At 63.5% G+C, this 14,873-nt stretch overlaps 1 protein-coding gene across 1 annotated transcript in view; it reads left to right on the forward strand.

The window, feature by feature from the left end:
- Positions 1 to 14,381, forward strand: part of FBLN1 (fibulin 1) — a 71,263-nt gene extending 56,882 nt beyond the window's left edge. Inside the window, exon 17 of the mRNA XM_054719632.1 lies at positions 14,048 to 14,381. Within this exon, the coding sequence (XP_054575607.1) occupies positions 14,048 to 14,187 (140 nt within the window). The 3' untranslated portion in view covers positions 14,188 to 14,381. The remainder of the gene's footprint in view (positions 1 to 14,047) is intronic.
- The last annotated feature ends 492 nt before the right edge of the window (positions 14,382 to 14,873 follow it).

A 14,873-nucleotide genomic window follows, 5' to 3' on the forward strand; every position in this document is an offset into this window, starting at 1 on the left:
GTGTGAGTCTGGGAACAGGCTCACGGTATCTCCCAAACTGTCAGGTTTTACAGAATTTAAGCTCCGGGCGTGGTGACGATCGTAGCTGCCATTTGGGCTTAGAATAGACTCTGAACATTTTCAAAGCAGCTGAGCAAACAAAGGCTAGGCCCTGTCCTCCCCTGGGCCTCAGTTTCCCCGTTGCGGATGGGGGAGGGGCGTGGGCTTGGTGGTCTCCAGGCCCTGGATTCTCTGGGCTGGACCAGAACCAGCGTCCCTGTGGCGGCCCGGCAGCGCGCTTTGGGACACGGCCGCCAGGTGGCGCTGTTGGACCTCAGACCCGGCTCCCTGAGCCCCAGGCCGACCTGGTGAAACTGGCAGTTATGCCCGTTGCCAAAGGGCCATTTATAGCAACTTTACAAGCTCTTCAATGGGTTCTCGCGTTGTAAACATGACTGAGTCATGGGGGGGCTCCCCACCCCAGCCTCCTCCCCCGCCGGTTGGCAGCAGGCGTAATTAGTTAATTACAATTAATGCCCCATTAGCCCGCGGAGAGCCGGGGAGGGATACAGTGCCCTGTCAGCAGTCATCAGCGCTGCTGCCCCGGAGCCGCTGCCCCTCGCCTCAGTGTCCCCCGTTGTTAAGGAAGAGACCCTGGGGGAGCCTTTAGGCACGTGGGGGTGAGGACAGGCAGGAGGAAACGGGGTCGGGTTTGTGCCGCCTGCCCTGCGTGTGTGCTGGGAGGGAGGGGGTGGGGGAGCACCCTGAGGGCACACAGGAGCCCACCTCGCCCCAGCCCTGGGCTGCAGGTGGGCTGTGGCCAGGCCGCCCTGGGACAATCCCAGCACCGGAACCTTAGGAGTCGGAACCGGAACCTCCGTGAGCCCCTGCCCTAGGCCCTGGGCCGGGCATTGTCGATGCAGAGATGGGTGAATCCCACGCGGCCCCTGCCCCGGAGGCCTCTGCCGTCCAGCAGGGGGAGGAGCACACGGCGCTGAGGCAGGCGAGCGCAGAGACAAGGCTCCCGGGGTGGGTGGGGTGGAGGGGGAGTGGGGTCCCTGCAGTGCACCGGCCTTCTGAATCCTCCCTGGGGCGGCCCAGCCTCCTGGGGACCACCGCTGCCACCTCCTGTATTGTAGAGGGGAAACCGAGGCCCAGAGAGGTGAGAGGGCTCCCCGGTTTTCTCAGGGCGATGCGGGGGCCGAGTGGGACATGGGACTGGGCCCCTGCGTGTGAGAGGCGACCACCGGTGCCACCCCACTTCCTGGGAAGGGAATGTGGGTACGGCCGAAGGGAATGTGGGTGCCGGCCACGCGTGCCCTGGTCTGTGGAATTCCAGGCTGATGCTGCGGGAGGGGCGTCCCCCTGGCCCTTGGGCATTCGTCCTGCCTGGGCCCGGCCTCTCCGCCTCCCAGTCTGTTTGCAGGGCATCCCGTCTGGTTGGGCTCAGGGAGTTGGCCCAGGTCACCTCCAGGTGGAGGACCAAGGCCAGGGGGACAAGGTCTCCCTGTGGGGCCCAGGCCGTGTTTCGGGACGGGCTCTCCTCTCTGCCCCCGGCGGTTGCTGCCTTAGTTCTGTGCCGGGGGTGTCTTCTGCTTCCTTATCCCCACCTCCTTCCCTCTCCTCTTTCCTGGGCGCCCCGGAGCTTCTGGGCCTCGGGGGGAGCCATCTGGCACCGGCGAGCCTTGGGCACGAGTGTGGTGCTGCGGCCCTGGCCCGTGTCGGCCCGCGCTCAGTGGTCCTGCCCCGGACTCGGGCCCAGCGTGAGAGCCTGGGAGCAGGGCCCCGCGCACCCACCAGCACCCTGCTCCGCCCTCACGAGTGCCTCCGGGACGGCTGGGCCGTCTCCCTGGCCGAGGGAGCTGAGGGTTCCTTCCCGAGACCGGGCCCTGCAAAGCCGCGGCCGGGCGCTGGGGACTGGTTCTTCGCGATGCGCTTCAAGCGGCGCTTAGACAGAAACCCTGTGTCGGGCAGACGGGGAGGGAGGGGGCCTGGGCGGCCGGCCCGTTGAGAGCCAACGCGCAGCCCCAGCGCCTGCAGCACCCCCACAGGGACGCCCGCTGCTCACGTGTGGGCTCAACACCTGCTGCTCCAGGCCACGCCCTGTGCGGGCACCGGGCCCCGGGCACCGGGCAGGCCTCCTGGAGGAGGTGAGGTCTAAGCTGGGACTCACCGTACGGGAAGGAGCGACTGACACGTCGTGAGTACGAGGAGGAGGTGTGTTGTCACCCCCACAACTCTGTGACAGGGGGGTACCCCGTTAACAAATGAGGGAGTGAGGGCCAGAGGGGCAGGAGGCTTGCCCGGGCGCCTCAGTGCTGGGGGGCAGAGCGGCCTAGAGCCTGGTCCTCCCCGAGCACCCAGAGCTGGAGCCGTGGACGCGGGCGCTGGTCGGGCAACGCTGCTGAGCGTCCGGTGTCCCAGAAAAAATAACGAGGGTCCCAACCTCCAGACCCGGAGGCTGCGTGTTCACTATCCCCCAAGTCACAGAAGGAAGCGCCCCCAAAGCGCCAGGCCTCCCCCTAACGTGCCCCCTGGAGACCGGGGCTCGGTGGGGCTCGGGCGGCTCTGAGCGGTCCGGGGCGGGCAGGCCCGCAGGGCACCAGGACTCGCCCGTGAACGGCTCACCTGTTCCGTCTGCTCCCTCCGTGCTGCGATGCCTCTTGACATCCGCTAGTGCTGGGTGAGGAGGCAGCCTTGTCCCACTAACACGGCCGGTGCGTTGTTAGGGGGACGGGTGAGCCACGGTGAGAGCGCCATTGGGAGCCGGAGAGCCAGTGGGAGCTGGAGCCCCGGAGGGACAGCAGGCCAGAGGAGGCACAGGGCGCGAGCCAGGACCCCTCGCCCCACAGTGGCTCCGGCTACCCGAGGGCTACCCACCAGGCACGGCCTGTGGCCCGGGCTGGCCAGGCGGGCCCAGCCGGACGCAGGTGGTGGAGGCCATGCCTCCCAGGTCCCATGTCCTTGCGTTATCCCGCTCCGCCCACGAGAACATCGGTCCCTGCTCCAGGCCGAGCCCTTGCTGGTGCCGGGAAACAGGTGTGAGCCGAGCCCCAGATCTTCCTGTAAAAGCTCCGACTGGCTTCCCAGGGCCCTGAGGTCCGCAGAGGAGCGGCCTGGTTTTCAGGGAAGGCCCCTCCCTGTGAGTGTCTGAGAGAGAGAGCCGGGGCGGGGGGGGGGGGGGGGGGGTGGGAGGGAGACATGAGTGGCAGGGCCGCTGTGTGTAGCTGAGGAGGCTGGGCGGTGCAAACCGGGGGTACACTCGCAGCCTCGTCTGTGTGCGGCCCGCAACCCGCTCCACGTGCCCAGCGGCCCGGGACGGGGCCTGTGGGTGAGGCTGTCAGCCCAGCTGCCCCTCCGCCCCCGCCACGTCAGGCCACCGCCAGGCGGCCCAGGGAGCAGGCCCGGATCCGCTCTTTAAAGTCATTACCTCGTAAGGGGTTAACCCTGCGCGGCTGACCCCGTCCTGCCTCCGACTCGGAGAGCTTGGCCCGGGATCAGCGCACACTACGCACGAGATTCAGCAATTCCACCTAAAACAACAGCGCGGCCGCCCCTGCCGGGCGCTGAGTGATGCCCGTGTCCCGGCTTTCAGGGCAAATCCCGGGGATTAGGGGCTCTCTCCCTCCGCAGGCCCAGCCCCTCGCCCCGGGCCGCACCCTGGCCCGCAGCCAAGTGGTTCCCCAGGTGGCAGCCGGTTGCCTCCAGGCCCGGGATGGGCCGAGGCTGACCTCACCTGGAGGCTGGCGGTGTCGGGGGGGTGGGGTGGGAGGGGGGGTCTCAGAGGGGGTGAGGGGAGGACTAACACCTCCTGCTTCCTGTGGGGCCCATGGAGCAGGGGTGGGGTTGAAGGTGGCAGGGCCCACGCCATGCCAGACGGACGCCAACCACCCTGAAATGGCAGCTCTTGTCCCTCCAGAACCCCGCGAAGACGGCTCTCGCCCCCCAGTTTCACAGATGCAGGAATTCTCAGGGGTCACCCCAGGCACACATCTGATAACTCCCAGGCAGCCTGCCCCCCCCCCTCCCCGATTTGGACTGGACTCTCAGAGGACTTGGTGGGGAGCAGCCCCGCTCCGGAGCCCCTGAGTGAGGCCCACAGGCTCGGGGAGCAGAGCTGGGAGTCTCCGAGCTCCTGCCCGGGCAGCCCCCACCCCCGGCCCAAGCTGCACCCGCAGTGGCCTGAGCAGCATTCACTCAGAGCCCAGGACCTGTCTTGAGCCTTGACATTCACCTCCTCCTCCTCCTCCTCTTGGTAAACTCCTAGCCATCCCTCAAAGCCCAGGTCAGCTACCAGCCCCTTCCACACGCGCTCCACCAGCTGAGTGCACAGCTCCTTCCTGTGCGCCCACGGACCCCTCCAGACCCTCCACACTCACTCCTCCAGCCAACAGTGTATGTCCTGTGCGGACAGGCCCTGCTCTGGGACCAGACAGATACAGACCGCCACCTCATGCACGCTTTATTCCCGAGGGTAGGAGCAGACAGGAGACAAGTCTAATATGTACACCGTCTGCGGGTGGAGAGTGCTATTTAGGGGGCCGGAGAGGAGGAGGGGGAGGCAAGATGTGAGTAGGGGAGCAGCTTTAAGTCTGGTGGCCGGAGACATTTGTCTAAGCCCTGGGGGGATGGAGGAAACGGCACGTGCAAAGGCCCTGGGGCAGAGGCGAGCCTGGTGTGTTGGAATTGTAGCAAGGAGGCCAGTGCAGCCAGAGCAGAGGCACGAGGCAGGGACTTGAGGCTGTGGTGGAGCCTCCGGCTTTCCCGCTGAGGGAGGTGGAGCCCGTGTGAGCGTCTCAGGATGAGTGAGATGACCCGATGTTGTAAAGGCTCCCTCTGGGTGCTGGGCTAGAAGCGGGGAGACCCTGCGGGTGGTTGCGGTGGCCGGGCTGGAGGGGTGACGGCTTCTGCCCTAGGGCTCCGGCGGGCGGGTGAGCAGCAGGCAGGCTCGGGCTATAGCTGGGAGGCAGCGCCCGGTTTTGCGGGCGAGTTGGATTTGGTCCAGGATGACCCTCGGGGTGTCGTCAGCTGGGACAGGAAGGCGGTGACGTGGCAGCCTTGGGAAGGTCCCAAGTTCGCTCTGGACACGAGGTTTGAAGTGCTCGTCAGACACCCCCGGGAGGCGGAGGAGGAGAAGTGGGCCTGGGAAGCGTAGGTGTGGATGACGTCAGAGCCCACGGGCAGTGGGCTCACCTGGGCTGCGTGCAGCGAGGAGAGGAGCCGGAGCAGGTGCGTGGCCCTCGGGTGCGGGGGGTGTGTGAGGGGGGAGGCCCAGCTGGGAGCCCTGACCACTGTGGGTGGCGGTGTTTCCAGGGGAAGCGGAGTGAGCCGCGCCAATGCCAGGGGAGTGAGCCGCGCCAATGTGGGCGCACAGGAAGGAGCTGCGCACTCAGCTGGTGGAGCGCGTGTGGAAGGGGCTGGTAGCTGACCTGGGCTTTGAGGGATGGCTAGGAGTTTACCAAGAGGAGGAGGAGGAGGAGGAGGAGGAGGAGGAGGAGGAGAATGTCAAGGCTCAAGACAGGTCCTGGGCTCTGAGTGAATGCTGCTCAGGCCACTGAGGAGGAGGTGTTTCCAGGGGAAGCGGAGTGAGCCGCGCCAATGCTGCTGGGAGTCCGGTCAGGTGCCGGCTGCGTCGCCCTCAGACACAGCAGCGCCCCGCGTGGGAGAGCGGACAAGAGGGGAGACTGGGGGTGCGGGCGGCCGTGCTGCGGGCGGGTGTGCAGTCATGGCCATGAGTTTGAGCTTGACTTTCTCTCCCACTGATTGAATTCCTAGAGGCAGGAGCCTCCGTGGGGTTCATTTGTGCTCTCGCTCTCGCTCTCGCTCTCGCTCTCTCTCTCTCTCACCGGCCCAGCACGCAGGCTGCAGGATCGCACGCCCTGCTGACTTCAGCGTCGCCCGGGGTTCCAGCGAGCCCAGAGCGGCCCCTGTGCGGCCCGCCAGGCTCCCCTGCGTCCTGTGTCCAGCCCAGTGATGGTGACCCTCCCTGCAGCTGTGACCTCGCCTGCTGGGGGCTGGGGGCTGGGGTTGGGCGGTGAGGAGAGTTTTGGGCAGAGCCACAGTGGACCCAGGATCAGATTTGCGTTCTAGAAGGGGGACTCTGGCTGCAGGGCGAGGGTGCGAGGCGGGTAAGGGTGCGAGGCTGGCGAGGAGGGAGGCTGGCAAGGGTGCGAGGCTGGCGAGGAGGGAGGCTGGCGAGGGTGCGGGGCTGGCGAGGAGGGAGGCTGGCGAGGGTGCAGGGCTGGCGAGGAGGGAGGTGGCGTAAGCCGTCAGGGAGAGTCCGTGAGGCCTGACTGAGGCAGGGAGGGTGAGGAGCAGAGAGGAGCCTAGACGCTCTGACAGCAGAACTCAGCAGCCTCCGTGTGGCTGCGGGGAGGCCTGGCAGCCCGCGGCCCGCTGAGGGTGCTCCCAGCTCCCGGGGCGGGAGGGCCTGTGTTGGGGGCAGAGGGTGACTGGAGTGCGAGTTGCCCGTGTGGGGGCATCAGGAGGGAGTGAGTGGGCTGATGAGGCTGATGAGGCTGGGTCTGGGGCGGGAGAGCAGTGGGTGGAGGGGCTGGCGCAGGCGGGGGAGACGGAGGGAGAGGAAGGGCTTCTCCTCCCCGCAGCCACCCAGCCACCGTTCGGTCACGTCGGGAAAATAAAGCAGGTGCATCAGGCGGCGTCTCCTTCCAGAACACGGCCCAGGCCGCCTCCTCTGGGAGGCCGTGTGGCTCGGTGGCGGGGCGGAGGCCCAGGCGCCGACTCCCTGCGGCTCGGCACCCACGCTGCCCGCAGCTGGTGGCCTCCGGCCTGAACTGGGCCGAGGCGGAGAGAGGAGGGGAAGGAGACGCCGCTGGTGCCCGTGGGAGGAGGCGAGTTGGTGCGAAGCTGACACTTTCTCCTGCTCAAGGGGACACGCGGACCCGGGCTGCCTCCCACTCGCTCCCTGTCGGGTCTGGCTCTCGGGAGACGCGTGCAGGGAGCACATTTGTAATAAGCGAGCACCGGGTGATGAGTTCTGCCGGGACATGCTGCGTGACAGCTGGTATTTTAAGTATGCGGCCCAGACACGGCCCGCCCCCAGCCCTGCCGCTGTTTGCCGGGCGAGCGGCCCCTTCCCTGCCAGTTACTGGTGTGCTCGCTCCAGCAGTCCCTCCTGCCACGCTTGCCCCATACTCATGACTCCGCCAAGGGCAGTGGGTTCTGGAAGTTTCCCCCGCATCACGTGCCCCGAGAGGAGGGAGGAGGCGCAGTGGATGGAGAGCTGGGCTCTGGGTCAGGCCCTCCGTGCCCCTGGCAGCTGCGTGGTCTGGCCGTCGGCTCTCGGAGCCTCCCTCCTCCCTCTGGCAGGGGCGCACGGGGCCCAGCGACCTCCTTCCCGCCCCCTGCGGCGCCCCCTTCCCAGCCCACCGTCCTCGTCCTCGAGGGCTCTGCCTTGTAAGTGCTGGCAGCGTTTCCTCGTGTTCCTGGTTTCCCTTCGCCTTGGTCCGAGCTGTCACCCGAGCCTGCGGGATCCTCCTCTCTCTCAGGGCAAGTTCACCGAGATCGCGTGGCGCTTTGATAACTCCCGGTTGGCCTCCTGTCTGAGTTTGGCGAGACCACGTGGGTCTCCTCGGAGCTCCTGGGTCCTCCATTCCAGCGTCTTGTCCACACAGGCCCACACTCCACCTTCCTCCCTGCTCGGGGCTCTGCCTGGCAGCCACCGAGGCCCAACACGAGGCCTGCCGCTCCTTGCGTGGCCTCTCCCTCTGGCGGCAATACCGGAAAACCCGGTGACGCCTGGCTGTGGTCTGTTCTTCACCAACACGCTCATTTCCGCTGATGCTTTTCAACCTTACCAACTTCGCTTTTTGCTTTGATATTGAGTTCATTCATTCACTCAACAGCTGCCGGTCCAGTGACTCCTATGTGTCAGGTACATCGTGGGACCAAGGACCTACTGTGTGCCCAAACCAGAAATTCACGCGTGACCAGTAGAGACAGAGCTGCTGGCCTCTGGCCTTACACGGCGCGGGGAGAGTGGCTGGCACCCGATTTCCGGTGGCGGTGGTGGGTTCCCGTTCTTTTTGTGCTGCCAGCGTGTGGCCTCCTCCCTCTGCCTGTCCTAACGCCAGTCTCGGCCTTCGAGAAGCTCAGTTAGTCCCCCTGGCAGGAGGCCCATGTGGCCTCTTGAATCCCCCACCGCCTTCTTTGTTAAAACATGGACGCCCCTGTCCACATCCTCACGCTTTCCCGGTCAGAATCCCGCGCCTTTCCAGGCGGAGGCTGGCCTTCAGAGTGGACGGTGACTTGCCCGGGTCACGCAGGTGGTCAGTGAGGACGCGACAGAGGAGCCCAGGCTGTGGCCCCGGCCCCGGATCGGGGTCCCGCGTCCCAGAGGGCCCGGGGCTGATCTCCACACCTGACGGACGGCCACGTGCAGCCTCAGCGGCAGAAGCGTGGGGGTCCCAGCCACGGACCCCCGAGGCGACAGCGTCCCCCACCGGCCCGGGGCTCCCTGTGCCGGCCGGGGCCCCCGCGCATCAGCGGCGGTTTTCCAAGCAGAGACAGACGAGGTGAAGTGCCCGAGGGGCCCACATTTTTCAAAGGGAAAAAAGCTTAATTACATCTTCAGAGGCACAGACACGCCGAGGAATCCCGGCGCGTCTGAGACCCGAAGCAGAAATGCCAGCTCGAGGTTGGAAGACGAACACGGTGAACTCGGCACCACGGCCTTTTCCTGTTTCCCGGGGCTCTGGCAGGCGGGGAGGCCCACGCCCAGCAGGCGGGGGACGAGGCAGGCGCGCCCCTGTGCCTCTCCCTTCCACGGTCATTCCCGGGGCCTTCGGGCAAAGTCCCGTCTTCCTGCCTAGAGTGGGGCCTCCGGGCCTGATGCCCCGTCTTTCCTCTCTCCTTCCTCCCCTTTCTCTCTCCTCTTCCTTCTCTCTCCTTCCTCCCCTTTCTCCTCCCTCCTCTGTCCTCCCTTCTCTCTCCTCCCTCCTCCCTCCTCTGTCCTCTTCCTCTGCCTTCACCCCCTTCAGTCATGGCCTCTCCTGTGTGTCCTGCCCGCCCGGGCTGGGGACGGGGACAGAGATGAGTGTGGTGCAGACCCTGCCCCTGCAGCAGGAGCCCGCTGTGAAGGTTCCCTCCGTGGACAGATGGGGGTCACAGCTGAGGGAGGCCAGGCGCCAGGGGACACGAGGTGGGACTGGGAGGCTTCCCGGCCCTGGACACAGGCAGCCAGCTGGTCCCCAGGGCCTGGCGCATGGCAGCGCCCACCTCATGTCTGTGGAGTCGAGTGGGTGGGTGGGGGCCCCGGTGGGGAGTCCTAATGTGTGCACAGCCCCTGATGGGCCACGCGTGCTCTGCCCCGCCCCCGTCCTGTTTCCTGCACGAGGAGGGCTGGCGGTGGTTCTGGAAGAGACCGGCCTGGGAGGTTCTGGAAGAGACCAACCTGGGAGGTTCTGGAAGAGACCGGCCTGGGAGGTTCTGGAAGAGACCGGCCTGGGAGGTTCTGGGAGAGACCGGCCTGGGAGGTTCTGGAAGAGACCGGCCTGGGAGGTTCTGGGAGAGACCCGCCTGGGAGGTTCTGGAAGAGACCAACCTGGGAGGTTCTGGGAGAGACCGGCCTGGGAGGTTCTGGGAGAGACCGGCCTGGGAGGTTCTGGAAGAGACCGGCCTGGGAGGTTCTGGGAGAGACCGGCCTGGGAGGTTCTGGAAGAGACCGGCCTGGGAGGTTCTGGGAGAGACCGGCCTGGGAGGTTCTGGGAGAGACCGGCCTGGGAGGTTCTGGGAGAGACCAACCTGGGAGGTTCTGGGAGAGACCGGCCTGGGAGGTTCTGGAAGAGACCAACCTGGGAGGTTCTGGGAGAGACCGGCCTGGGAGGTTCTGGAAGAGACCGGCCTGGGAGGTTCTGGGAGAGACCGGCCTGGGAGGTTCTGGAAGAGACCGGCCTGGGAGGTTCTGGAAGAGACCGGCCTGGGAGGTTCTGGGAGAGACCGGCCTGGGAGGTTCTGGAAGAGACCAACCTGGGAGGTTCTGGGAGAGACCGGCCTGGGAGGTTCTGGGAGAGACCGGCCTGGGAGGTTCTGGGAGAGACCGGCCTGCGAGGTTCTGGGAGAGACCGGCCTGCGAGGTTCTGGGAGGTTCTGGGAGAGACCGGCCTGGGAGGTTCTGGAAGAGACCGGCCTGCGAGGTTCTGGGAGAGACCCGCCTGGGAGGTTCTGGAAGAGACCGACCTGCGAGGTTCCCTGGGAGGTTCTGGGAGAAACCGGCCTGGGAGGTTCTGGAAGAGACCAACCTGGGAGGTTCTGGAAGAGACCGGCCTGCGAGGTTCTGGGAGAGACCCGCCTGGGAGGTTCTGGAAGAGACCAACCTGGGAGGTTCTGGGAGAGACCGGCCTGCGAGGTTCTGGGAGAGACCCGCCTGGGAGATTCTGGGAGAGACCAACCTGGGAGGTTCTGGAAGAGACCAACCTGGGAGGTTCTGGGAGAGACCGGCCTGGGAGGTTCTGGAAGAGACCAACCTGGGAGGTTCTGGGAGAGACCGGCCTGGGAGGTTCTGGAAGAGACCGGCCTGGGAGATTCTGGGAGAGACCAACCTGGGAGGTTCTGGAAGAGACCAACCTGGGAGGTTCTGGGAGAGACCGGCCTGGGAGGTTCCCTGGGAGAGACCGGCCTGGGAGGTTCTGGGAGAGACCAACCTGGGAGGTTCTGGGAGAGACCGGCCTGGGAGGTTCCCTGGGAGAGACCGGCCTGGGAGGTTCTGGGAGAGACCGGCCTGGGAGGTTCTGGGAGAGGCCGGCCTGGGAGGTTCTGGGAGAGACCGGCCTGGGAGGTTCCCTGGGAGAGACCGGCCTGGGAGGTTCTGGGAGAGACCGGCCTGGGAGGTTCCCTGGGAGAGACCGGCCTGGGAGGTTCTGGAAGAGACCAACCTGGGAGGTTCTGGGAGAGACCAACCTGGGAGGTTCTGGGAGAGACCGGCCTGGGAGGTTCTGGGAGAGACCGGCCTGGGAGGTTCCCTGGGAGAGACCGGCCTGGGAGGTTCTGGGAGAGACCGGCCTGGGAGGTTCCCTGGGAGAGACCGGCCTGGGAGGTTCTGGAAGAGACCAACCTGGGAGGTTCTGGGAGAGACCAACCTGGGAGGTTCTGGGAGAGACCGGCCTGGGAGGTTCTGGGAGAGACCGGCCTGGGAGGTTCTGGGAGAGACCGGCCTGGGAGGTTCTGGGAGAGACCGGCCTGGGAGGTTCTGGGAGAGACCGGCCTGGGAGGTTCTGGGAGAGACCGGCCTGGGAGGTTCTGGGAGAGACCGGCCTGGGAGGTTCTGGAAGAGACCGGCCTGGGAGGTTCTGGGAGAGACCGGCCTGGGAGGTTCCCTGGGAGAGACCGGCCTGGGAGGTTCTGGCAGAGACCGGCCTGGGAGGTTCTGGGAGAGACCGGCCTGGGAGGTTCTGGAAGAGACCAACCTGGGAGGTTCTGGGAGAGACCGGCCTGGGAGGTTCTGGGAGAGACCGGCCTGGGAGGTTCTGGAAGAGACCGGCCTGGGAGGTTCTGGAAGAGACCAACCTGGGAGGTTCTGGAAGAGACCGGCCTGGGAGGTTCTGGGAGAGACCGGCCTGGGAGGTTCTGGGAGAGACCGGCCTGGGAGGTTCTGGGAGAGACCGGCCTGGGAGGTTCTGGAAGAGACCGGCCTGGGAGGTTCTGGGAGATACCGGCCTAGGAGGTTCTGGGAGAGACCGGCCTGGAACTGGTGGGGGGCGGCGGCCAGGAGACTGCAGGCCAGGGTCCTGGTTCCCTTGAGGGGTGAGGCCCCGAGCAGCCCTCTACCACCTCCTCGGCCTCCTCTGCGTCTCTCCCGGGGTTGACACTGTTCCCAGAACTGCCTGCACCTCACACCCTGACCCTTGCGCGGCGCCCTAGCGTGAGGCGTTGGCTACAACCTTGCACATTCAGAGCTTTCCTTTCTGGTAACATCTGACAGCCCAGGGGCCCGGGTTGCTCTCCGGCCAAGCCGACGGCGGCCGCACTGGACTGAACCAGGTCCGTGTAGACACTGGGAGGCTCTGACACGCAGCGGTCCTGGTGTGTGTGTGTGTGTGTGTGTGTGTGTGTGTGTGTGTGTGTGTGTGTGATTTGAAGGTTGCTGTCTTGAACCCCTGCCTCACAGAGAGGAGGTTGAGGCCCGGGAGGCGTAGGCCGGGCTGGCACTGCGGTGCCCGTCCCCGAGGCGCGCTCCCTGCCCGAGGCTTTCTCTTCCCTCCGCCCCGATGAGCCCAGAGGGCAGCCATCGCTCCCCTCCACACAGCCCGGTGCCGGCACACGGCCGTGCCCAGAGGCGTGCGGGTCTGCCTGTTGATACCATTACAGCCCCCGCAGGAGCAAGGAATGTTTATTTAAATGTGTGGGAATAACATAATCATTTTCTATTGTGACATTTATATTTTATATATAAACTTATGCTATGTCTTATATAACATATGCTATATATCTTATATATTAATATAAATTTATGTAAACAAAATATACAGGTACATATAAAAGTTTATATAAGTTTAAAATACATTATATATTTTTAAAATATATTTTTTATTGATTTCAGAGAGAGAGGGAGACAGAGAGAGAGAGAGAGAAACATCAACCATGAGAGAGAATCACTGATTGGCTGCCTCCTGCATGTCCCACATTGGGGATTGAACCTGAAACCTGGGCATGTGCCCTGACCAGGAATTGAACCGTGACCTTCATAGGTTGACACTCAACCACTGAGCCACTCTGGCCGGGCAAAATACATTATCTATATGTATAAAAGCCTAAGCAACTGTTGGACTGTTAGATGGTTCAACTGGTAGCTATGACATGCACTGCCCACCAGGGGGCAGACACTCAATGCACAGGCATGGAAACATGGAACAGAGTGATGAATCTCAGAGGGAAGGGGGGAGGCGGGAGGGCAGGAAGAGATTAACCAAAGATCTTATATGCATATTAGAGGCCCAGTGCATGGGCTTGTGCACCGGTGGAGTCCCTCGGCCTGGCCTGTTGGCAATTGGGCCGAAACTGGCTCTCCGACATCCCCTGAGGGGTCCCGGATTGCGAGAGGGCACAGGCCAGGCTGAGGGACCACACCGGTGCATGAATCCATGCACTGGGCCTCAAGTATATTTATAATAAAGTATTATTTGTATACAAGTATAAATTTTATATAGCTGTATATATTTTGTATTTATGATTATACTATATCTTTACATGACAATTACATGGCACATTAAATATAATAATAACATGTAGAAATAAGTACCTAAAACAATTCTCAGGCTCCCCCAGCCTGTCCCTCTTTCCTTTAAGTTCCCTCCGCCCCTCTGAGCCTGGAGTCATGGTAACACCGTTTCTGTCCCTGAGCTGAGTGAAGTCAGGGGTAACCGAGGCACCGAGGTTGGTGGGCACCGTGTGCGCCTGAGACCTGGGGAGGGAGAAGGTGGTGCTGATGGGGACACAGGGGCAGGGGAGCCTGGGACTGCCCCACAAGGGGCCACAGGGGAGCCCACGCCAGACTGTGCCCAGGGGGGAGGGGTGTGGCCCAGTCATCAGGGGATCCCAGGTTCCCAGGTCCCCACAGGAGTCCTCGATATGACGGGGAAGAGAATCCCTCCTGCTTTATATCTCCTGAGGGTCCAGACTGGGCACAGTGGGCAGGAGGGAGGGGGCAGCTAACTACTGGGCATGTACCCCATGCCAGGCCCTTTTCTAGGCTCTTAAATCCTCTCTTGGGGAGAGGGGGAGAGGAGGAACCCGGGCTGGGGGAGAGCAGGAGCTGGTGTGGCCCCAGAGCCGTCTGACTCCGAAGCCCGCCACCCAGATCCCGCACAGGCCGAGCTGCGCACGGTGGAAAGGCGGTTGAGCTCACTGTCACTCGTCCCCGGAGGTGGAAGCCGAGCCCGGGGTGACCTTGGAGGAAGATGCTGTGCAGGGGACTCAGCATCCGGCTCAGAGTGGGATGAGATGAGGTCTAAGGCCCCTTCAAGTTCTCAAAATCCTCGAGAGCAAGTCCTTTCCCAGACCTCCGTGTTCCTACGGCCCCTGCTAACTTCCAAAACACCTCCTCTCCCCCCAGGTGTGGTGCGCCAGGTGCGGCCCATTGTGGGCCCGTTTCACGCTGTCCTGAAGCTGGAGATGAACTACGTGGTCAGGGGTGTGGTGTCCCACCGAAACATCGTCAATGTCCACATCTTCGTCTCTGAGTACTGGTTCTGAGGGCTGGTCCACGGCACAGCCAAGTCTGCACCTCCAGGCCAAGTCATTGCTGCCAACGACTGTTTGTACCACCCAGACATTTCTTGATTTTATGTATTTGTTTGTAGTGGTGGGCTGACATGTATCAATCTGGGCCAGATGAATACAGCCACCTGGTGTATTTTGGTGTTGAAATAATGAATGCAATTACTCAACTGTTTGGTTGAAAACCTTGCTTATTTTTTAATGTAAATGTTACATTTTGCTGCCTTTACTCTCCCGCTGGGCTGGGCCTTGCTAAGGACCAAGGAAAGAGAGGCACTTTTCAGGGGGCAACTCCCCAGAATGCCAAGAAAAGACCAGTTTGCCCTCATTGTATGGAAGCTGACATCTGGTACTCGTTGGCCAATCAGAGTTTGTGTGCCCCATTCCAAGGACACGCTGCTGGAGCCTAGCACAGTGGTCGGCAAACCGCGGCTCGAGAGCCACATGCGGCTCTTTGGCCGCTTGAGTGTGGCTCTTCCACAAAATACCACGGCCTGGGCGAGTCTATTTTGAAGAAGTGGCGTTAGAAGAAGTTTAAGTTTAAAAAATTTGGCTCTCAAAAGAAATGTCAATCATTGTACAGTTGATATTTGGCTCTGTGGACTAATGAGTTTGCCGACCACTGGCCTAGCAGGTTCGATAGGCCCTGCCAGAAGCAGCGG

Source organism: Eptesicus fuscus, chromosome 7 (genome assembly GCF_027574615.1).
Source record: "Eptesicus fuscus isolate TK198812 chromosome 7, DD_ASM_mEF_20220401, whole genome shotgun sequence".
Classification (NCBI taxonomy): Eukaryota; Metazoa; Chordata; class Mammalia; order Chiroptera; family Vespertilionidae; genus Eptesicus; species Eptesicus fuscus.